Source organism: Zeus faber (assembly GCF_960531495.2).
Source record: "Zeus faber genome assembly, chromosome: 14".
NCBI lineage: Eukaryota > Metazoa > Chordata > Actinopteri > Zeiformes > Zeidae > Zeus > Zeus faber.
In genome coordinates, this window is record NC_137200.1 from 25,248,369 (window position 1) to 25,273,376 (window position 25,008).

At 43.7% G+C, this 25,008-nt stretch overlaps 1 protein-coding gene across 5 annotated transcripts; it reads left to right on the top strand.

Annotated features, from left to right (window-relative positions):
* The first annotated feature begins 624 nt into the window (after positions 1-624).
* pld2 (phospholipase D2) lies at positions 625-21,118 on the top strand. 5 transcript variants are annotated; one of them, XM_080013958.1, is made up of 25 exons: positions 625-755; positions 1,530-1,603; positions 4,307-4,515; positions 5,185-5,312; positions 6,114-6,256; positions 6,445-6,538; positions 6,712-6,777; positions 7,674-7,732; positions 9,611-9,856; positions 10,729-10,872; positions 10,995-11,078; positions 11,486-11,564; positions 11,648-11,758; positions 12,241-12,432; positions 13,069-13,183; positions 13,375-13,493; positions 13,597-13,710; positions 15,341-15,445; positions 16,212-16,300; positions 16,797-16,910; positions 17,489-17,535; positions 17,787-17,921; positions 19,332-19,485; positions 19,631-19,739; positions 20,002-21,118. In XM_080013958.1, the coding sequence occupies exons 3-25, from the start codon at positions 4,377-4,379 to the stop codon at positions 20,224-20,226; spliced, it is 2,811 nt and encodes a 936-aa protein (XP_079870084.1). In that variant the 5' UTR covers positions 625-755; positions 1,530-1,603; positions 4,307-4,376; the 3' UTR covers positions 20,227-21,118. The 5 variants fall into 5 exon arrangements, 4 of the variants coding, with proteins under 4 accessions (XP_079870084.1, XP_079870083.1, XP_079870085.1 ...); XM_080013957.1 differs by having other exon boundaries at positions 4,355-4,515; XM_080013959.1 differs by having other exon boundaries at positions 1,530-1,599.
* The last annotated feature ends 3,890 nt before the right edge of the window (positions 21,119-25,008 follow it).

Below are 25,008 nucleotides of genomic sequence, written 5' to 3' on the forward strand. Positions count from 1 at the left end.
TGACAAACCAATAAAAGACATAAATCAATCGCAGTTGCGAGCAATATAAGTTCACTCTATTCTATATAATAATTGTAAAAAATGCTAAAGTTTATGAACCGAACACGTAGGTGATGTATAATGCAGTGCTATGTACACACGATAGTACACACGGATAATCTTTATTAATATATTACAGATTTATTTTGGTTAAAAGAAGGGGCGGCTCCTCGTAGCTCTGAGTCTCCCGACTGACTTGAACGCAGCATAACTTGCAGCCCGCCGCAGTGCCAGTCAGTGAATAATAAAAACAACATCATCATCATCATAATAATTACAATAATAATAATAACATAACGACAGCGGGTTCTCCCATTCAAACACAACAACAACAACAATTTAAATTGTAATAACAGTTATGGTAACAAACTTTACGAGGGCGGCTTCTATCTGGACGTGTATCGGGTTCGCACGGGACGGCGGCCCCCGGGCCGGGAGTCTGCGCGGGGGCCTGTGGCCGTGGGAGGGACCCGGATCCCGGGGAAGCTGCCGCCCTTCCACCGCCCGAACCGCACCCGGAGCTTCCTGATCCCGACGCGCACTCATGCGGCTTCGCGCCGGTTCGTCTGGATTCGCGGGATTCCTCGTGATTTCTTCTCTGTTCTGAGCGTTGACTTCGTCGCCCTGATTGGATTTGTGACGCGACGGGAAAAGTTTTCCCCCTCGACCCTTCTTCCCGAGGAGTGAGGCCGGGGACTAGGGGTCGGTTTACAGAGGTATGCTAACAACAACAACAACAACAACAACAATCATTATAACAGGTGTAAAAAGGATAGAAATGGAAGTAATATTAGTAATGTCATTAATGTTAGTAATGTTATTCATTTATCATTGTTAGTAATGTCATTAATGCTAGTAATGTTGGTCATGTTAGTAATGTTATTAATGCTAGTAATGTTAGTAATGTTAGTAATGTTAGTAATGGTAGTAATGTTATTAATGCTAGTAATGTTAGTAATGTTAGTCATGTTAGTCATGGTAGTAATGTTGATAATGCTAGTAATGTAAGTAATGTTATTAATGCTACTAATGTTAGTAATGTTACTAATGTTAGTAATGGTAGTAATGTTATTAATGCTAGTAATGTAAGTAATGTTATTAATGCTAGTAAAGATGATAATGGTAGTAATGTTGATAATGGTAGTAATGTTAGTCATGTTATTAATGTAAGTCATGTTATTAATGCTAGTAATGCTAGTAATGTTAGTCATGGTAGTAATGTTGATAATGATAGTAATGTAAGTAATGTTATTAATGCTACTAATGTTAGTCATGTTATTAATGTAAGTAATGTTATTAATGCTAGTAAAGATGATAATGGTAGTAATGTTGATAATGGTAGTAATGTTGATAATGGTAGTAATGTTGATAATGTTTGTAATGTTATTAATGGAAGTAATGTTGATAATGTTATTAATGGAAGTAATGTTATTAATGGTAGTAATGTTAATAATGTTAGTAATCACATTTCTGCGCTCTTCTTATTGCAGCAGCTACTTTTTATCCTTGCCAAATCTGGGAGATGCCCCTGAAGAGTTGACCTGAAACTGCTCTTCTACAGTAGGTATGAGCTGTCGTCATGATCCTAAATCAACAATTTATACTGTATAATGTGATAACTGAGCTCTGAGTCTCCATTTGGAGCTGAATGTGAGTTGACTCCACTTTTTAGGATATAAGAAACCTCTGAGTCCCACACCTCCATAACTAAAGTGATATTAAAGTCACAAGTTTTGTGTTCTCCGACTTTCACACATTGGAGAAAGTGTATTGATCAATGAAGGAGGAATTCAACTATATATTGAAACCTGTAGATAACGGTGTAATATAACTCATAAGAAAAACACATGTGGTCAGAGACTTCATAGACTTATAGTAGTAACTACTGTGTCAGTCTGGTTTATTGCCCAGGTATTTGGTAATGGTAAGTTATTTTAAATGTATTAAATACCAAGGTATTTATTAGTTTAAAGGAAATGGAAATTAATTGTAAAAAATTCTGTTTGGAGCACAAACCACAATTGTCATATTTAGATTTAGTTATTATTATTATTATTATTATTATTATTATTATTATTTTGTGTTTTCCAGTAGCTGTGATGGGAGACGGTTCTCAGTTCAACTTCATTTAGAAGTTACAATTTTTAGTCTCATAAAGCACAAGGATAGTTCACCCTTATTTACATTCTTTCTCCGTCTCCCTCTCCCTCCCTGTCTCTCTCTCTTTCTCTCTCTCTCTCTCTCCCTCTCTCCCTCACTCATGACTCCAGAAAGCCTCTGAAAGCCGTGGCATCAAGGGGTTCCTCATTCTAAACCTGTTCTCGGTTTTATTGTGCTTTATTCCATGAGTCTGCTGTTGCCATGGCAACAAGAACAACACGCACTTTGCAGGTTCCCATACACAAGGATTCTCTTGTGGGGATTGGTGCCTTTCTCCACAGACATTTAGCTTAAAAAAAAAGCTTCAACAGTCTGAAAAAAGATAAAGTAGAATGCTGCAGTTTGAGTGAAATATGAACCCAGTGCAGATTATTAATGGATGGGAGCAGAGACACAGAGGAGCTGGGACAAACATGGGATGGAATTTCAAACTTCTCCCAAACTGACCTTTAGTGGATGGCACGCCGTGTAATCCACAATATCTCAATCCTGAATAACCAGAATATCCAAAACAAAAGCCGGTTTTGCATGTTGCAGCCAGTTAAAATGTAGGATGGGGTGACTCGTATTTACCTTTATTAAATAGTATATATGGGAGTCTCTACCCACATGTATGGGTTTAGGGAGGGAGACAGAGTCGTTCAGGCAGTGGAGCGCCGACATTGCCGGGACATTATTCATGCAGGTAACAGAGCGCCTCGCTGGCACAACAGAAACATAAACTAGAAATGATTGACAGCGTTTGTTTTGCGTGGACGTGCTCTGGGACACGAACGATGTCCATTGTTCTGGTCCAACCAATCAGCGCCGATTGGGCAGACCCGGAAAAGCTGCGCTGCCACGGCCAAGCCAGCTCCCTCCCCTGCAGATGCAGCTTAACCCCGCCCCCCCCCGTCTGCCACAGTATAAAATGCTTTTTGAACGACGCTCATTTCCACAGTGGTTTGCAAACTGTAGGTTTGTCGAAAAGGGAGCAAAGCCAAAAACCGCACCTGGTTTTTATGAGCTTTTGGTTTTTTTTATTCCCTCATTTTCTATTTCTACCATAGTGACTCAACTCCATTGAATTGATATATGCCTTTAATTTTAAATTCTTTAAAACAAATATATGCTGTGGAATATGCGTGTATATCACTCACTCTGAGTCCTGCAAGTGTAAATGGAATGATCACTGTGGTAGTTCCTCCTACTACCTGCCACCCGAGTGGTGTTTTCAGGGCCCTCCGGCACAGAGACACAGAAGACTATGGGTTGGAGACATCAGTTTATCGTAGAGAGGAGGCTGGTTGGAATTAGCCAGGAGCAGATGGAACATGTCATGACAGGGCTCCGAACCTGTGTGTGTGTGTGTGTGTGTGTGTGTAAGGATGGGGGTTTTACCTGCTGCCCGTTAGCCCAACCAATGAGCAACTGGTATGCAGCCAGCCTACCCAATCACCTAGATGCAGGTCGGGTGTGGTTACTCAAACCACACCATACACACCACACCACACCACACCACAATCGCAAAATGGAATTACAATGAGAGACCGGTTGCCGGTTGAAAATAGAGTATGGCAGCTGAAACTGAGGTAATGGGCCATGGTATTTTAAGAATTTATCTAATGCTAGTTAGGGACTGCCATGGCTGTTCAACTATGGGCAGGACCAGAAACATTGTGGAAGGTAGTTTTAAGAACTGGGCTTTGTTGATCTGGGCTTTGTTGGGTGCGCCTAATGTAGTGGCCAAACTCAAAGATTGGGAGTTGGCAGCTGCATAACATAAGGTGACAGTTTGTGTGTGTGTGTGTGTGTGTGTGTGTGTGTGTGTGTGTGTGTGTGTGTGTGTGTGTGTGTGTGTGTGTGTGTGTGTGTGTGTGTATTTTTCTTTGCCTTGCTTTGTTTGTTTTATATGTAAGGATGTATTGTTTTTGAGGTAGCCAATGTGATGCCACCCACCTTAGTCACCTGTGACCGCTATCGGTCTTCCTGGAAAGATGATCACGATGGAAATGATGGAAGTTCTCCTTTAATTTCATTGTTATCCTTGACATTTTCAATTAATATCTTTGTTGCACCTGTTATATATACATTTTTTATTTTTTTCTTGATATGTCAAATAAATCAGATCAAATCAACCCAAACCTGACGTGCGTCGTCGTGTCCGCCCCTGAAGCAGCTTCCTCCTGCAGCGCGCGATGATGGCCGACCCAGCGCAGGATCCCATCGAGCCCATGGCCGTCAGCGCTGTCGGCCAAAACCTGGGGCGACGACGCTTCTCGCAGGATGGAGACCGGCTGAGTCCGGAGGAGATCGACGGCCTCTTGCACTACAGCGGTGAGTCCAAACTGAAAAACTGGTACGAGAGACACAGCGCTCTGCTGCAGCTTCTCACTGGGCTTCAGCGCCATCCAATCGGGCGAATGCTCTGACGTCTCCTTTTCCAAAATGGTGCAAAATCACATTTGACCATCGATCCATTTTAGTAAAAACAACTTTTGCAATTTGCCGCAGTACATCCAGAGCATAACATTGGCTGCAGCAGGTTGCCAGGAGGAAGTGACACAACTTCCTGTTTCTAGTCTCTTAGGTTAGAGCAGATGTCGCCAAAATAGCCGATTGGCAAAAGATTAACTAAAAACCTTTTAAAATACACGGTCTGCAGCTATTTTACTCCAGTATTAAATACAAAGACTGTAACACAATATGGTGAGTTTCACAGTTTTGAAAAGGAGATGTCACCATTTTTTGTTTTTTTTTAACACTTAAACATTTGCCCCATTGCATTGAAGCCTAGTGAGAAGCTACAGCAGAGTGGTAAGTTTCTCAGCATGTACAGTATGCACCGTGATTAATGACGGAAACAACATTTTAATGAGGCCCTGGACTGAAACATGGCGGCACATATCCTTAAACCATGACACCCAACCAGTCGGACTGGTGTCGGTCACTGATGTTGTCATTTAAAACCTCGACCTGATGCTGGCTCATCACCTTCTCACCCAGAGGGTCGTCCCTTCTTGGTGGTGCATCATCTCCTGGATGTGAAGGAGCAAGGGGTCCCCTTCCTACTGCCGGGGACCCCCATCACCTGCCGGGTGGAGAGCACGGAGCGCTACACCACCCGCTCCAAGGTACGGCATGCCCTAGACCGTAGACCATAAAGTTTATCCTTGTTTGCAATGCGACAAAGGTGATTCATCTCCTTTGGGGAATAAAATAAAAAATCAAACGTTTTGACTTTAACACACAGATTGAACCTGGTGAGTGCATTAAATAGGTGGTGAACACAGGATCCCTCCATGCTAAATATAAGGTGTTTTTATTGCGTGGGAATGTGTTGGCTCCTGCGCAGAGCGTCTCATCATTAACACTCAAACCTCTGGGGGAAAAGAAACAAGAAGAAGGTTCCACCTCCAAAGTCTTTTTGCTCCATGCCATGAGAACCAGTGTGTGATGTTAAATTGAGGCTTTTTACTGCTATAACTATTAGACAAACGTTCCTAAGACCAGCAGCGTTGGCAAATTTTGAACCTATTTATGAACCGATTAAGTTCTTAATTTCTTTAATTCACAGATAAAGATGGCCATTGAATCATGTTCAAACCTCCAACCGCAAAAAGCTTATTATGGGATTAAACAGGATGTAAATTATATGTTCCTTCATGTTATATTTCCACCATTTAATAGTTGCATTTTATCGCAGTTTACTGTTAGTTTTCACACCGTGTTTAGCATATATATATATATAGTGTGTGTGTGTGTGTGTGTATATATATATATGTATGTATGTATGTATGTATGTATGTATATCTATATATATATATATATATATATATATATATATATATAGATATATATATAGATATATATATATATATATACACACACACACACACAATATCTATGTGTGTGTATATTTCTGACGGTGGCAGGTGAGTGTTTGCACGCTGTACACCGTGCGTCTGACTCACGGCCAGTTCCAGTGGACGGTGAAGAGGAAGTACCGGCGCTTCCAGGAGCTGCACCGTGACCTCTACAAGCACAAGATGATGCTTCACTTCCTGCCTCTGGGAAGGTTAGCGCCCGGCCCCATCCGCCAACACGAAGTGTGTGTGTGTGTGTGTGTGTGTGTGTGTGTGTGTGTGTGTGTGTCTGTGTGTCTGTGTGTGTGTGTGTGTGTGTGTGTGTGAATGAGTGAGTGAGTGAGTGAGTGTGTGCGTTCCGTCACGCCGTCTGCTTTGAATATTGAAATTGTTCCCAAAGGTTTGCCAAGGACCGGCACCAGCTGAGGGCGATGTCGGAGGAGATGCCCGTCCTGAACGGCACCGAGCGGAACCGGAGGACGTCCAGCAAACCGGTGAGTACGCGCTCTGAAGGCTTGTGCTTTGGGAAGACCCGAACGCTAGTTCTAAATGAAACCCAGGTCTTCAGAAATGTAAGGGATGGCCTGAAATCAGCTGTGCTTGGAGAAATGCTCCTTTCAATTGAAGCCTCATGCCTTGGTTTGTCACTTTCCGGTTTGCTCTGCAGAAATACCTGGAGGAGTATTTGAATGGTCTGTTGGAGAACGCCTTCTGCAGGAATGACCACAGCATGGTGAGAGCAGGGCCTCTCTCTCTGCTCCCTGATCTTTCTTTCTCTTCATACGCACGCACGCACACACACACTCGGCTCATTGTTACAATGGAGAACATCACTTCAACCTTCATTCAGTGAGGCAGAATGTTTAAAGGCCACCTTCTGAGTTGAGTACATTTTCAGGCTAATTAAAGTTGTTTTTTTTATCGGGCGCTCACTGTTGCAGTACACTGATTTGTAAAACTGCTGGCACAAAGTCGCCTAGTAACAAGGTTATTTATTTGTTAAAAACAAGTCTTTTGGTGCATGGCCCTCATCGGTCACCTCCTCATGTGACTGAAATTAGATTTATTTGTTCGTCTTCTCAGATTCAGATGAGAAGTTCAAAACCAGTTCCATCCCAGTGTACAGTACAGACACAGCGACGGGCTGCGTGCTGTGTTAGCACAATGCAAGGCTGTAGAGGGGATCAGCTACCCTTTAAAAGGGTAAATGTCAAAAAGTGAAAATCAGAAATCCTTCACCTCAAAACGTTGGTGCTGTATGAGCTGCCGTTACGTTCACTTTTTGGACGTTGAACACAAGCTGGTAGCACAGAATTTTCTTCTGGGTTTTCACTGGCTGCCATGGTGATAAGGAGTGACAGTTACTAACTCTCCCGTAATTGGAGCAGAATTAACAAGGGAATTTTGCCGATGGTGGCCTTTAAATCCTTCTTCTACTAGACTAGGCTACCCCCACTTCCAACCGCTGTCAGATCAGCTTTCCCTGTGTTGCATGTTCTGGCTCGTCATATGAGTCTCTGGAGCCAAATGCCAAACATTGTTGTTTGCATAGAAATACTGTATTATTGGACGAATCTATAAAAACAAATCTGAGCGATTTGTCTCAAGATCTCTTTGTTTTTGTTTCAGCTGGAATTCCTTGACGTGAGCTCGCTTTCTTTCGTCACCGCTCTGGGACCAAAAGGCCTGTGAGTAACACTGGCGTGACAAGGTTGTATCTATGTACGTGTGAGTGAGCGAGAAGAACAGAAGGAGTGGAGGTGGAGGCATTCTTTAAAAGACATAAGAAGAAAAGACGTAAGAACCAGTGGAGAGCATGTCCCAGAACACCATTGTCAGAATACTCAATAGGAAATCGGTTTACTTCTTTATATGTGGCACACCGCAGCAAAACCCGCTATCTCACGCATTTCCAAAACTGCCAGGAGCAGCCAAATAAGTTGGAAAAAAAACCTTTAAAATAAGATGTTTCCAGATTCGTGTTCCTTTGTTTTTGTTTTTTTTGTTGTTTTTTTTTTGTTTTTTTTTTCTTCCAAAACCAAGTTTGATTTATAAATAATGGCAAAATGTTCCTTTAAAGCGACCGACCAGGTGAAGATCATTGCTCCATATTCCATGTGATGTGAAGTCACGATGTGAAACCCTTGAAATCCTACTACTTTTACACACACTGAGACACCATTTTGGAGGGGGCATGTACCATCGAAGAAGAAATGCTGACGTCACTTCTGTAAACAAGACGAGGATCCTTCGGTTTCACTTGTCTGTGAAAACTTTCATCTCCGTGTCGTTATGGAACACGAGAAGTGGGTGGCAGATCTAAATCATATCAGACCTTAGTCTGACCAGTGCGATTTATCCAAGTCAGTGTTAGCAGCGCGTACTGGACTTCATTTTCCACGGTGATGGTCAGTTATCCGACAGCAACCCTGAGAACGACAGCGCTGCTGGATCTGATACCGGCGTTATCCCGGACTTGAAGAACATTTCAAACAGTGGATATTAACCTGAATGTGACGATAAAACAGAATATTTTCAAGAACCACCGACGATACGCCCGTTGACATGATGAAGTCTGTTGAGGTTGGTGATGCAGATTATGAACAAGTAGTAATGGACAAGTTTCTCGAGATCCGGGGGCAAAAGGTTCATGAGAAGAGGCCCCAAACAGGCTCTCAGAGTGTAGCCTGGGTAGCCCACATAATAACTCGAACAACTTTGAAGATATTTGGCATACGCATATATATTAAATGACACACCAAGGCTGATGTACAGAGACTCATATTATTGATAGACTCTACATTTTGTTGTTGTGTTCGCACTTTTAAACTCCTGAATAATTCCACTTTTATAAAACACGTATATTTTTACTGTTAAAAGCTTTTTTTTTTAAACAAAAGATGTTGTGTGTCGATGACACTGTTCAACATTCCCTCAAAACACAAGAACAATGCAGAGATGTCCCCATTCAGCAGGGTGTCAAGTGGCCATGTGACAACTATCCATTTGCATTCTGGAAACTTACTGAATTAACTAAGTGTTGGGAAAACTTAGAAGGTGATTATCTCAAACTCACTTGAACACACCTTTGTCATAGCTTTTAAAAAATATTTTCTTGATTTGCGCAAGTGACACATTTTTTGGAAGCTCTGATTCTTCACTTTCAAATGATGTGGAAGAAAAATCGGTCAAACGCCACCAAATGTACCTTAAGTAAGCGGTGGGTCACATCATCCCATGCCACTAAGGGGCGCAGAGTGATTCCGTGGCACCTATTTTCAGCGCGAGGTTGTCCGAAAAACAGCAAACCAACAGTGGTGGCGGCGAAAGAAGCACAAATGCAACAGCGAGAGTAGTCGACTGCGTCTTTGGTGGATTTAAAGATGGAAACAAGAAAAAAAAGGAAAAGGAGGTTCCCTTCTAGGGCTTGCACCAAAAACACAAAGAACCCAAATCAGCGCCTTGTTTGGTTCTTATCTTGTTCTGAACATGTCTTTTTGGTCAAAAGGTTGTACTTCTTTTCAAGTTTGCCTCCGCCTTGAGAGATGAGGTGTTTGTGCTTCCAGGGAGGGTCCTATCTTCAAGAGGTCGGGGGGTCATCGCATCCAGGGCTTGAACTGCGTTGGCCACCACCAGTTCTGCTTCCGCTGGTCGCGCCGCTGGCTAGTGGTCAAGGACTCCTTCCTGCTCTACATGAACCGCGACCACGGCGTCATCTCCTTCGTTCTGCTCTTCGACCCGGAGTTCAAAGTGAAAGTGGGCCGAGCGTACACCGACACCAAGCACGGGGTCTGCATCGAGAACTTCACTCGGTTAGTTTCACCCGTTCTGTGAAAAGGGCACAGGACAGTGCATAGAGCAGAGCAGGGATCTGACTTCATCCTGCAGTGTTTACAACCACAGCACACTTTGTAAAAATGCAACAATCCCCCATCAGAAAAAATTTAGAACTGTTTAGCATTATGTTTCTGATAGCGAACACATCTATTAAATGACTCAGGAGTCTGGAGTCCGTCCGGCAAAAGAGTGAATCTTCAATTCACAAACTGAAAGTACTTACTGGGGACTAAATTAAAGACCAAGGCAAAAGACGGCCTTGGCATTATTCATATTGAATGTAACTGACTTTTTTTACTGAGTGGCTCGTCAAGAACTGAATCTCAAAAAAGAGAACTTTCGAACTTTTCATCACTGTGTTAATCTTGTTCTGTGGAACACGGAGCTGCTATTCCGCTGGAACTGATTAATTACATGAATTATTGCAGCCTTGCAATTTTGGTCTTGCAACACAAAAGCTAATTTACTTTTTTTTGTTTTAAGTGGAATTTGAAACATTTTCCTGGTGGGCTCTCTGATGGGCCAGTGGTTTTAAAACACTGCTATAGAGTCATGTTTATAACTTATATTTATTTGCATGTACTTGTGCACAGTATGTTACTTATCTCTAATTCGGTAAATATTATTTTTTGTTTTTGCTTTTACTACTAATACATAATAGAAGCAAGCCATAAGTATTTTGCTCCACCTGGTTCCAGTGTCACTGTGTTTGTGCCAATGAAAACATTGAATCTTGTATCTTTATCTTGACTGTGAAGTTGGAGCTTCCCTGTTAGCCCTGCTTCTGGTTGTCCTGGTGTGTCTTCTGATTGGTTGCTGTGCATGCTGGGTGTGTTTCCTCATCTAGAAGTCTGATCATCAAGTGCAGCAACTACAGACAGACCCACTGGTGGAGTCACGAGATCAACGGTCTGTCCGAGGCCTGCGAATTCCTGCGGGTGCAGCGCTTCGAGGGGTTCGCACCGCCGCGCCGTGCCACACTCACCAAATGGTCAGACGTGATGCAAGGCTTGTGGGGGGGGGTGGAGGTTCCAATGCTGCGAGAGTAAAGCGAACATTACCTTCGCAGCATTAGAACCTTGTTTTGTTTTGTCTTTTGTTCTGGTGGTGAAGGTATGTGAACGGCAGCGGGTACTTTGCAGACCTGGCGGACGCTCTGGAACAAGCCAAGGAGGAGATCTTCATCACAGACTGGTGGTGAGCATCAACTGAGGAAACTTCACGTCACCTTAAATCACATTTTACGTCACATCACATGTCACGTCACCTCACATTACATTACGTCATTCCATCAGACACTTTTGTCCAAAGTGACTTCGAAAAGGCACACGTTGTCACAGTATCAAACCACTGTAAATGACAGTCACACTGAAGCTTCTCTAAGAACAAGCAGCACTGGTAGAGGTCAAGAGGAAAGTAAAGGGGAAAGAGCTCCTCAAGAGGTAGACGAGTCCAGTAGGGTCCAGGTGTCGTCTGAAGATCTTGAGAAAGGACATCCGGCAGGAACGGAACCGATCCAGTGCCACTTGTTCACGCTGCATTGTCATCACCGATCGGCACAGACCTGCGTCTGGATGGTAAAATTCTTGGCTCCGCCCCTGCAGGCTGAGCCCGGAGGTGTTCCTGAAGAGGCCGGCCACCGACACCTACTGGCGCCTGGACCAGATTCTCAAACGCAAAGCGGTAGAGATTCCCTTCAGTCCTCTGTTTATCGCTCTTTCATCTGGTCCTGGTTTCTTCCAAACTCTCCTGTTGATCTTCTGCAGGAGCAAGGCGTGAAGGTGTGCATCCTGCTGTACAAAGAGGTGGAGCTGGCACTGGGCATCAACAGCGAGCACAGCAAGAGGACGCTGATGGACATGCACCCCAACATCAAGGTCCCAGCACTCTACTACCCCCCACCTCTACATTCAGATAAAAGAGTAGAAAACACTTTGGTGTTGGGGTGGATGGATTAACACATTCAGCCTTATGAGGGAAGTCATGCATTACTGAGGACGATTGAAAGCAAGTGTCATCAAATATAATAGTCTCTTATCAATTATTTTAATAATTATTAGACTGAACCTGCTTTACAATTGGCCTGAGATGGACACTGAATGTGTTTTTCAACTTCTTGTACAGTTTGATAGACTTTTTTTGTGTATTTGTATATGTTTTTGTTTCTTCATATATGGTTAAACATGCACGTGTACATATCGTATGCCCTATAAACGTATATAAATATTTCTAACATTTCTCTGTATAATATACACTATACAATCGAACCAAAAACCCACATAACCAGTGTTTTAAATAGTAATCTCATTTTTCCCTCCCCACTGCCTTCCTCATGTGTTTCCCGTGCGTGGCCCCTCAGGTGATGCGTCACCCCGACCACGTGTCCTCCGTGGTCCTCCTCTGGGCCCACCACGAGAAGATGGTGGCCATAGACCAGTCGGTGGCCTTCCTGGGCGGCATCGACCTTGCATTCGGCCGCTGGGACGACAGCCGCTACTGCCTGTCGGACCTGGGCTCCGCCGAGACACCGCAGCCTCAGCACCACTCAGAGGTAAGAGCTGACGGTCGGCCAGAATGGAATTATCTGGTGCGTATTTTAAAGGTGGACTGTGACAGGGTGCCAGTGGGCCGTTTACGTCTGAGATAGAAAGTTAAAATTGAAATTCATTTAGCAAGATATGAAGGCCATAAATGGTTTGAAGGTCTGAAGTCTAAAATGAGATTTTTAAGGGTATTGAATTATTTCCTTCTCTGTTAATTCAGAGAAGATGTTACTGGTCCCTGGGACACACACTTTAAGCAAAAATGTGTTTGCTTTACCGTGTGTGTGTGTGTGTGTGTGTGTGTGTATTTCAGATTTAGATTATACATATATTTTTATTATTATATTCCTCCCTTGTTTTGCAGAGCCTTCAGGTGTTATAGTTTTACTGCAGTATACAGTACTTGTATGACTGCATGGGACAAATATAGAACCTAGAATCGTAAATATGAAATAATACTTGATCCAGTAAATATTCAATTGGTCCAAGAATTGTGTGTCCATTGTTTCCACACAACTTGGTCTGAAGTTTCTGGGTTCACTGCTGTGTATAAAGGTGCTATACAAATAAAGGTTATTATTAATGCGGGCCAATCCTCCAGCCCTACATGCAATATACACACGTGTGGAACCTCTGTTCTGTAGGATGATGGATCGTCAGCGCCTGAGGAGCTGAGTGGAAACACCAAACTGTGGCTGGGAAAAGACTACAGCAACTTTATCACCAAAGACTGGGTTCAACTGGACAAACCTTTTGAAGGTAAACTGTCCAGGAGTCCCATGGGTCGTGGAATTTAAATTCCTTGGTAATGAAATATCATGGAATTCATAGCTACATTCCTAGCTATGTTATAATAATAAATAAAACGACCAGGGTTAAGGTACTTCAGACTAGATCTACACTGAATTTTGAAATTTTAAAAAGTCTAATAAAAAAATTTTCCTTTCCAGATAACATTGATCGTACCCAAGTGCCTCGCATGCCCTGGAGGGATCTGTCGGCCGTCCTGCACGGGAAAGCCGCCCGGGACACCGCCCGACACTTCATCCAGAGATGGAACTTCACCAAGGTTCAAGGCCTGGAAACCTGGAAGAATTCAAAAGAGAAGAAGGGCTACAGTAGGCGCAAAACGATTCTCACTTTTCTCCTCCCTTCTGTTTGCTGTGCCGTAGGTCTTCAAGAACAAATACAAGGACGACTTCTACCCCTGCCTCCTCCCCAAGTCCCACAGCACGGCCGAGGAGCTGCCCTTCACTGTGCCTGCGTCCGGAAGAGCCAAGGTCCAGGTAGGAACACACCACCCAGGGCTGTGGGAAACGGGCAGGGTAGGATTTTATTAGAATACACGTTGAGCAGCTGCATAATATAAGGTGGTGTGTGTGTGTGTGTGTGTGTGTGTGTGTGTGTGTGTGTGTGTGTGTGTGTGTGTGTGTGTGTGTGTGTGTGTGTGTGTGTGTGTGTGTGTGTGTGTGTGTGTGTGTGTGTGACACGCAGTATGTGTGACTATATCATTTATTTTAGGGGTGTCAAGATTCAAATTGATTGAAATGAGCGCTCGATTTCAAACTTGGGAATCACAAGCAGGTTTGCGATTCGCTCCTTATTTTTGTGGGTAATATTGTTCAACATGGTCGCCACTTTGGGGCGGTCAAGATCCGCCGGTAAATAAATGCAAGAGCGTACTGGGGGGTGTGGACTGCGGCTCGCCCGGCTCCGAAACAGACTTTCATGAAATTTGGTTCGGAGTTGGGAAGAACTGCGGTCGGCTCCGGAGGGTCCGCTGCACCGCATCCTTCAACGCACACTGCACCCACCCACCTGGCACTAGGGCTGCAGGAACCAAATAGAATTTGAATATTAAAGTTCAACATAATTTGATCCAGTTTGTTGCACAATGAACACACATCAGAGAGAAATGTTCCTGGTAACGGGGCCAAGTCGTCGGAGACGCATGACGCACCGGGCGTTTCCCTCTCCTCTGGCGTTTCACTGTGTGTACAAGGGGGAGTGCACCTTTAACCAGAATGTCCAGTCATTCCATGGACGTGGTGATGAAAGTGGGAAATAAACACGACCATCACTGAGGGAATGTCCTCGAGTGCAGAGGTTCTCAACCCATCCCAACTTAACTGTTTAGGTGTGTTTAAATATTCTCATATTTCTGTTATTATTTATAATTTTAATATTCAAATAAAAGTTACTTATTGAGAACAAGTGGGTTTTTTTCACAACTCAAGACTCGATAGTCTAACAATGGCATAACCGTCAGTGCTGAAAGAAATACATATGTTTAAATCAAATCCAATTGTGACCTTAAAATAGAAAGTCAAATTGAATCGTGGATTTTTTGAGAATCGTGACGCCCCAAAAAAAAAGAAAATGTAATACTTTTTTTTAATATATATGATACATTATAGTTTTCACATGATCTGCTTTTACAGTAACTTTTCACAGATGTTACTGTGAGAAAAGGTGGCAGAAGCCGTATAAGCTCATGTTCTGTGCGTTCATACAGCAAAGGTCAGGGCTCCAGACTGCAACCATTTAGTGGCATTTTGCGACTATTTTTGGAGACAGTTCTACAAACCTTTATAACTAGGAGTCTCCTGAAAGACAGGGGGCACTGTGCACAAACCACCAGGGGAAACTGAAAGAACAGCTGTCAACAATACAAAGAAGTCCTGAGGGAAGGTTCTGAATTATTCATTATTAGAAAAGAGCCGTGAAATTAAAATAGAAAGTGTTACATGTAAGTGTGAATATTGTAGTCAGTCATTTATACGGTTAACATGGAAAAAAGATGAAAGTTGGATTTTCGGTGGTGCCCCTACATTTTTTCAGTGGGGATCACCAGTGCTACTAGCGGAAAATGCTAATCTGGAGCCACAAAGGTATAAGTTTTTCCCATCCTTCCAGGTGTTGCGCTCCGTAGATCGCTGGTCGGCCGGAACCTGTGAGAACTCCATCCTCAACGCCTACATCGACACCATTGACAACAGCGAGCATTACATCTACATCGAGGTGACTGGTGCACAGATCTGCAGATACAATATGATAACACTTTATTCATCTCTGGAGTGAAATGCAGGTGAAGTTATCAAGCAGAATGCAAATAGGACATGCAAACAAACACAAAATCACTGATTCACGTCCAGGCACCCACGCCCCGATATGTGGATCATTTCTCCCCTAGTTTGCAACTTTAAATCATTCCGGGCTCGTTCCATACCCAGTGACACCCACAAGTACCCGGTGACACCCAGTCGTACCCACAAGTACCCAGTGACACCCCGTCGTACCCGGTGACACAGAGTTGTGCCCACTAGTACCCGGTGACACAGAGTCGTGTGCACTAGTACCCGGTGACACAGAGTCGTGCCCACTAGTACCCGGTGACACCTAGACACCTAGCTACCACATCGAGCCATGGTATGACACCCAGTGACACCTACTCATACCCAGTGACACCCACCTGTACCCAGTGACACCCACTAGTACCCAGTGACAGCCAATTATACCACTAGTACCCAGTGACACCCAGCTGTACCACTAGAACCAGTTTCTGTCACTAATTAAGTTGTTGTTGGACAACATGTACAGAACACAAATACATAATAGAAAAAAAAAGGATCCCATTTTCCAGCTATCCAAATCTCGCATTAGCATTAGCTAGGTAGCACAACACAGGAACACAGCACTGTCTTGTTGCCATAGCCACCCCGTAGCACTGGTCCTGGTCCAGTTCTGTTGCTCGAAGGGACTGAGGTTGGTCCTTCTCCGCCTGCAGAACCAGTTCTTCATCAGCTGTGCCGATGGGAAGAGCGTGCACAATGGGATCGGAGACGCAATAGTGAAGAGAATCCTGCGTGCACACAGGTACCTGCATGACTCTGGAATCTCTTTGCAATTTAAAGATTTTAAGGTTTGAGGATCTGTTTCTGTGCCTGGATCTTTGGCTGGAAGTCTGGAATTCCCACCATTATGTGCAAGATCTATCTTCAGGACTCTGTGTGCAGTAGAAATACAGGAGAACGGGAGTCCCCGAAATGCTAACTAATAATAAACATTATAATAAATAAACTCATAATTAATATAATAAATCACAGCAAAGCAAATATGGTTTGTTTTAGGATCCAATGCAGAGTGAGGAATTTCTGCTGAAAAAATGGTTGGATTTCATCTGTGAAGATGGCATCAAACAGCCAGAGCCTAATATGAGAGCTAGAACATTTAAAGGAAATGTAAAAATCCGTTAAAAAGCAATCCAACTTATCGGTGCAGTCGGTGAGACAGAATACAAGCTTTCGGGGTCCCTTAGGGTGAAGCGTAATGTCACGGTAACAGTTCTGTGTTCTCCACCCGATGCTCCCAGCGAGCAGAAGACCTTCAGGGTGTACGTGGTGGTTCCCCTGCTTCCCGGCTTCGAGGGCGACATCAGCGAGGGCGGTGGAAACGCTATCCAGGCCATCCTGCACTTCACCTACAGGTCAGCACCCTACGCCCTCCGGTGTGAAAGACTAGTTTTGGAACGCTACACTTCTTAACTTCTGGTGAAGTCATTAACTGCTCCACCACGTTGAGTGCGGATAGGTGGACATGTTAAAAGTGTGGTGTTTCCCAACCCATGCCCATGGAGGCAATCACTGGTTCATCGTTCTTTATTTTTCTTTTTACTATTAAAAGTTAATTCGATCATGGTAATAGTATATTTCACAATCTGTATATCATGCACACCAATCAATTACCCTGTGGTTTGAATCACATTTGTACATTCTGTATATTTTTATATATTTACCTATTTCTGTTCTGGATTTCTTTGGCTATGTGCTTATATTTGGCTATATTATTTTATACTACTATTTTATTTTATACTTCTTTTATTTAATATAATTTAGTTTTACTCTATTTTATCATTTTTATTTTAGATTTTTTCAGACTATTAAGCTTATTTTCACACTAATTGCCCGTAGAGAAATGCACCAATCCTCACCCCGACAAATCCTTCGTATATGAGAATGGACTGTATGGAAGGAACTGATTGTGGTTCTGATTCTGATATTTTAGGACGATTTGCAGAGGAGAGCATTCCATCCTGTCCAGACTGGGTGAAGGTGAGTCCTGTCGCTTCCGTCAGCAAAATAAATAAATCATGATCAATCAACAAGGAGGCGTTATCATTTCATCTCTGACATCTTCTTTTCTTTCTTCTCCGTCCTCTGGCATTGAAGCTTCTGGTTCTAGGTATCTGTCTCTGATATCATCACCTAGTTGGAGCTTTTTTTTCATTTTCCTAACCCACGTGACCAGTACTAGACCTTTTTTAAACTGGTTGGATTTAACCCGTTTGCTGCTGCCCCCTCAGTGCTGGACCGGTGGATGGACTACATCTCGCTCTGTGGTCTGAGGACTCATTCGCAGCTCGGCGAGTCGCTCGTCACTGAGCTCATCTACGTGCACAGCAAGATGCTGATCGCAGACGACCGACGCTACATCATAGGTGGGGCCTTTTCTATTTTTTCAGCTTCTCAACCTCAATATATAATTAAATTTTAATTTTACCTGAAGTTAAAATAATGATTTTAATGAAGTAGTTTGATTTTGAGCAGAAGCCAACTTCAGTTTATTTTTTATTTTTTAATAAATAAATTGTATTCAGTTTGAAGGATTTGAAAAACCTACATTTTTATTTACATATGTTTCTTTCCTGCATTTTAAGAAAAGCTATTCAAGTTGTTTTCTTTATGAAAGGTCAAATATCTGCAGAAATAACCGTCTATGGCTACGTTCAAACTGCAGGTCAAAGTGGCCCAAATCCGATTTATTTATTTTTTATTTTTTCCTCTCATGTGACTCAGATCAGTTTTTTCATGACAGTGTGAACAGTAAAAATCACATGGAATCTGATCTTTTGAATTCTGAATTGAGACACTTTCAGATGTGGTCCTAAAGAGGACACAGGTCCAATTTTTTGCAACGCGCCCTCACTCTGAACAGTCAAATGGAAATTCATGCAACTTTTCCGTTACTACTGCAGGGGTTCCCGACCTCTTTATTATCAGGGACCGGACCGCAGGGCGCAAAATGTTCATGGACCAAGGACACAAAAAGAAAAGTGCCCGCACCACGGCCGCCACTGTTAAGCAGCGTATACAGTGCGGGGAGGGCAAATTAATTATAGAAAGATTGTGTGTGTGTGTGTGTATGTGTGTTTTGTGTGTGTGTGCGTGTGTGTGTGTCCCCTCTGAGGGAGCAATTTGCGCACATTGCGTTTTTATTTAATTTGACAAAATTGCCTCATTGGAGGAAACATAAAAAGCACCGTGCCCCTGCCTGGATTTAAAGGTTTCATCCGCAAGCTTGAGCCGAGGTACCCGGTCCCGCGCCGCCCGACAACCCCCTGTCTGCCATGTTCTGTACGACAGGGAGCTGCGTGTGATGTCTCTGTTACTTCTGCGCATGTGGGTCAGTTCAGGACCGTGACCCCTTCACGCTGGGATCTGATATTGACCACATTAATAAAAAAAAGTGTGAACAACCAAACAAAAAAATAGTATCCGCACAATAAATCTGAATTGAGCCCCAAGGCTTGCTGTGCGAACGCAACCTATCTGTCTATCTATCCATCCCAAGTTTCTGATCAAGTGGAAGTACCGTAATTTCACTAATTGACCTGCAACAAAAATAAACATCCTCAAAGTTCTCGGTGAGTTTGATCTCTTCTGGAAGGCCCAAATAGAAAAATATGGTAATATGGTTCTTTCAATGTTGTTCTTATTTCTGGACCAATGTGACTCAAGTAAGAGAGCAAACAATCTTCCTGCCTCTTAACAGAATTAAAACGGAACCCAAACGACCGGTGGTTTGGGTTTAATTTAATAACACATGCTCTCTGCGTTGCTCGTCCCAGGCTCGGCCAACATCAATGACCGCAGCATGCTGGGCAGCCGGGACAGCGAGCTGGCGGTGCTGGTGGAGGACGAGGAGCGCGTCCCGTCCACCATGGGCGGCGAGGAGTACCAGGCCGGACCGCTCACCCTCGCTCTGCGCAGGGAGTGTTTCGGGTGAAGACAACACGTCACTATGTGCTTTATTTCACCCCATTCTTTCATAATGTGCTTGGATTTTTACCCATGTGCGGGAAGTCAACGTGAAATTGACCGCTGTCTACGAAGGTGGATGTTCTATGAACATGTATTTCTGATCCAGGGTTCTGGTCGGAGACCCCGCGATCAATATTGACGATCCGATCAGCGATGAATTCTTCTTCTCGGTCTGGAATGAAGCGGCTAGATTGAATGCTGTCATTTATGATAAGGTGCAGATTTAATTTTATGTATATTTGTATCAAAACTTGCACATGTTCCTATGTGTTTTACAGTGTCAATTGTTGATGCAGAGATGTATTGTTTGTTCTTAATTTTGAGGTTTATTGTATGTTTCCTTATTTTTCTATTTTTTATTAATATACTTATTATTGTCTGTCTCTCTTTATCTATCTATCCGTGAATCTATCCATGAATCTATGTGTCTGTCTGTCTGTCTGTCTATATATCTATCTCTATCCATCTCTCCATCAGGTCTTCTGCTGCCTCCCGTGCAACGCTGTCCATAACATGCGAGAGTTGAGGGACCATACGTGCAGGGAGCGTCTGTGCGACTCGGACCCCGAGCAGGCCAGCGAGGAGCTGAAGGCCGTGCGGGGGTTGCTGGTTCACTTCCCGCTGCGCTTCCTACGTGATGAGAGCCTGCTGCCCCCGCTGAGCAGCAAGGAGGGCATGGTGCCCGTCGGCCTGTGGACATAATGGCAGCATCAGGTCAGAAATGGAGCCCGGGGTCACAGAGCAGAACACTACTGGACCCCTGGCACTATAGTGAAAGAAAACACCACTTTATATCCGATATCCTTCCGTCACTATGATCGACTTAAGCTGTTCTCCCAAATACCCGATCAATTTAAAAGATTCTTATTCCGTTCAGTGGAGGTGACTCCCAATGATGGACAAATAATGTTTAGCTGAACAAAGAGCGGAATTTTTCTTCAAATGGATCATGCACAACAGACCAACTACGGCAGGAGAGTTTTTGCAGATCTTGTCTTCCACTCATCTTCTTTTCTTTGGTCAACTTCATCCTCCTCTTTTCTATTCTGACAGAAACAGCCGTTTATTACGATTCTACCACAATAATATTATATCTTTGTTATTATTGCTCTACTTTATGGATCATGCTGTTGGTTGAAGTCCATCTCTTCATCCTGATCTGCACCTTTCAGTGCTTCTTCTCTGTCTTTGAGTCCTTTTTAAGAGGAAATCCCCAAATTCAAAGGACTGAGCATGTGCACAAAATGTTAGAAATTCATTATTAGTTTATTGTCAGAAATTAGTTGTGTTTACTTTTTTTAACCAAATTTTCTTTGTTTTATTGAAACTACAATAGAATGTCATGTCGTGTTGGCAGGCTCATTTGATGCTACGTATAGTCTGTTTCTGCATATCATTAACATTTTACTTATAAAAGCTGCATCTTTTTGTATCATTTTTATTATTAATCATTAAAGTGTAAAGTATATCTCAACAAAACTTCACATTTGTAAATGTAAAATGTAAAGTTTTTTGCATCAATCCAGTTCTTTCATAAGAAACCCATGAAGACTGTTGCTAATCAGCTTTTTTACTCCAATAAAGTAGTTTTGCAGTCTCAACAACAATATTAGGAGAACAAGGAGTGCCTTAAACAAGAATTATTTAAATCATGAATTTAGAGGTTTTTAATACATAAATGCATATTTTGTGTTTATTATAAAAGTACATTATTTTGTATACTTTAAATTCATCCCAGTGGGGAAACTAGTTTGCTGCCTTTACCCATCCTGTATCTTAGTATCATCCTAGTATCTCAGTAGTATCTTAGTAGCACCGCCCTGGTATAATCCTAGTATCTCAGTAGTATCGTCCTGGTATCATTCTAGTATCTCCGAAGTATCATCCTGGAATTTAAGATTAAACAGGACAAGCTTAGAAGAAGTAGAAGAAGAAGAATCTTTATTTGTCACACGGCACACACAGGCATTCATGCAGTGACCGCGACCGACACACACACGCATGCTTCAAATGGTGGCGGTGAAATGAGATCTCTGCTTTTGACCCTTCCTGGCTTGTCCTTCCTCCGAGGGCAGCCAGGAGCAGTGGGCAGCGTACAGCGATGTGCCCAGGGACCTGTTACAAATGTCCATCGCTGGTCAGGCGACGATGTTCTGCATGTTTTTGGTGGGGGTCCTTGCTGATGTTACATGGAGGAAACCCCATGTGAGCACGGGGAGAACATGCAAACTCCACACAGAAAGGACCCTGATCGGGAGATAACTCGCCGGAGCACGGTGCCAACAGCGCCCCAGGCGGGAATCGAACCCAGGACGACTACATCCTAGTATTGTTCTAGTATGATCCTAGTATCTCAGTAGTATCATCCTGGTATCATCCTAGTATCAGTAGTATCGTCCTGGTATCATCCTAGTATTAGTAGTATCATCCTAGTATCATCCTGGTATCATCCTAGTATCTCGGTGGTATCTTAGTGGTATCGTCCTGGTATCATACTAGTATCTTGGTAGCATCTTAGTAGTATCGTCCTGGTATCATCCTAGTATCTAGGTAGTATCTTAGTAGTATTGTCCTGGTATCATCCTAGTATCTCAGTAGTTTATTAGTTGTATTTGTTAAGACCGGGGTTCGGAGGGACTCGAACGCACGCCACAGAGGTGGCTGGCAAACGGGGATAAGTAAACAAAGGAGTTTTATTCAGAGTCACTGGGTTGATGACGGTAGCGACCCGGTCGGGCTGGAACGTGTCCGGACAGACGGAACGACCGGATTGGACGAGGCAAGACAGGACGGGGCCGGCGTAGACGGGGAAGGAGGGATCCAGGTTCCGGACGGGTGGACAGGGAACCAGGCTTGATGGAGCAGGACGGGAACGACTTGAACGTGGAGAGGGAAACAGGCAGGTTAAGACAGACTAAACACTCGGATTTCTCAGACTTGGAGGGAGCCAGGAGAGGCACCAACTGAGGTAAGTTAGTTGACGATCTGGTGATAAGCGAATGGAGGGCCGAGGAATAAATACAGCAGGTCTGATGACGATGGATCTCAGGTATGTGTGTGCGTGGAGGTGCAGGAGGAAGGAGTGGCAGAGGAGAGAAGAGCGGCCCCTAGTGGCGCTAGGAGTCCGTGGGCTTGACGGTATCGTCCTGGTATCATCCTAGTATCTCAGTAGTATCATCCTAGTATCTTAGTAGAATCGTCCTGGTATCATCCTAGTATCTTAGTAGTATTTTAGTGGTATCGTCCTAGTGTCTCAGTAGTATCGTCCTAGTATCTCAGTAGTATCTTAGAAGTATCGTCCTGGTATCATCCTAGTGTCTCAATAATATTTTAGTCGTACCGTCCTGGTATCATCCTAGTATCTCATTAGTATCTTAGTAGTATCGTCCTGTATCATCCTAGTATCTTAGTATCTAGATACCTAAGTAGTATCTCTGTGCTGTTAGAGAACACAGCGTTATTTGATTCATTATTTTTTCCAATTCTATTTGATTTTTTTAATCTTCTGCTGTAAAACTGTTGCAGTGCAGCCTGACACACACACACACACACACACACACACACACACACACACACTGTGAGTCAGTGGAGCATCTCAGATGATCTGGGAACACAGTGTGCATGTGTACCAGCGAGGTTTTAGGGTGGGTGGATCTCTCGCTCTCTCTCCCTCTCTCTTGCTCTCTCTCCTCCACTTCCTCTCTCTCTTCTCCTCTTCCTCCCTTCCTCTCATTCCCTCTCTTCTCCTCTTCATCCCTGTATCTTTCCCTCTCTCCTCCCTTCCTCTCATTCCCTCTCTTCTCCTCTTCCTCCCTGTTTCTTTCCCTCTCCTCTCTCTCCCTCCCTCTCTCTCCTCTCATACGAGCTTCACCTCTCGCTGCAGTGCCAGCAAATCTGTCAGAACATTTGTCGTTGCCATGGTAACGGACACAAAGAATAAAGGAGCAGAGTAGATTGTGGCTGAAATAAAGAATGGCCGCCGGAGGAGAGGGATGACTGATGGAACTCGCACATCAGGACAGTGTGTTGGAACTGGGCTGTGAAGAAAGTGGATGTTGTTTTGAATGTTTTTAAGTTCCTGTGGATGATGAGCACTAATCGTGGAAATGTATTTATAAATTTGGTTGTCCGTGCTCTCGGACATTCCACTATCCTCACACTTTGTCGATAACTCCTGTGAAAACATCTTGTTCCCCGCACAGTTTGTTTTTGTCATCACCAGTTCACCTGGAGTGTCCATGCTCAATATCAATCTGAATATTTGTGTCTTTGGTTTTGCTGACGTGCGCTGCATAAATCTTCCCGAATGCTTTCCACACCTCAAGCACTCCGGAGGCTCCGGGGCAGCACTGCTGTACAGTGAAGGGCTTGCGTAGAGTGAGTTGACGTATGGAAATGGTGGATTTATCTGTAATATGGCTTCCTGTCCTCATGGCTCCAGGACAGCGTTGCGTGCTGTTGGTTCTTCTGAGCTCCGCGCTCGATGCAGTAACATGAGATTCCACACCAGCTGACCCCACATCCACCACACCTCTCACATTTTTAATGTTTAACATTCCTAACATGGTGCAAAATCTCAAGGCGTAGTTCTGTTGGGACTCTGCAACCCAACATCCTTATTCCTTAACATGTGTGTAATATGTAGACGGACAGATTTATTTTTGGATTCTTAATGTAATCTTTTTATTTGAACGAAAAGCCAGTAAGTGTCAGGGGTGGGGTCGCCGCCGTTATCGGTGTTACACGGTGTTTGAGAGTACACACCGATTACATTTCTTGTCAACCGCCCCCACCATCGCTTTGCTTTTTTTTTTTATATATATATATAGAAATAAAACCCATTTTGTTAATTTTCGCGTAAGCGCGTTATCAATACCTAGTCGGATGCTACAAAAGTGAAAGTGTCTGCTTGTGCATGTACAACAGAGCAGCACGGTCGCTGTGGGAGGAGAGAAGGCTCTAGAAGACCTTAGATCGGGTATATTATCCCTCCATCTGTAATTAGCGCCACGGCACCCTCCCCCACCTGTTGTGAATCGTCGTGAGTGTATGCATCGGTGGGAAAAATCCCTCACCGTGGCATCTCTATTCAGGGGTGCTGTCTAGTGAACCCAAATGCAGGACACAACGGAGGCTCAGGAGTAGGTGCAAAGGATCGAAGGGTTTATTGCAAGCAGGCAGGGGTCCAAACCAGGAGAACAGTCAGAGGGTTGTAGAGAGTGGGGCAGAGGGAGCTAGAGGGGGGCAGGGGGAGCTGGAGAGGGACAGAGGGAGTTAGAGGGACGGAGGGCGCTAGAGAGAGAGAGAGAGAGAGACAGGTCTCAGGACGGGTGGAACACAAGACCTCATGCACTAGGGAGAGATTGATAACAGCACGGTGCAGGATCCCGACAGTTGGATCAGGAACCTGTCAACAAACGTCCTTATAATCCTCTTCCATCGGGTATAATTTCACACTAACCTGTAGATTTGCTAACTTGAAAA

Bases quoted from the DNA above. Each gene is read 5' to 3' on its own strand.
- pld2 (XM_080013958.1), top strand. From the start codon at position 4,377: ATGATGGCCGACCCAGCGCAGGATCCCATCGAGCCCATGGCCGTCAGC. The intron at 19,486-19,630 runs GTGAAGACAACA...TTTCTGATCCAG, and splicing joins CTGCGCAGGGAGTGTTTCGG to GGTTCTGGTCGGAGACCCCG. The intron at 19,740-20,001 runs GTGCAGATTTAA...TCTCTCCATCAG, and splicing joins ATGCTGTCATTTATGATAAG to GTCTTCTGCTGCCTCCCGTG.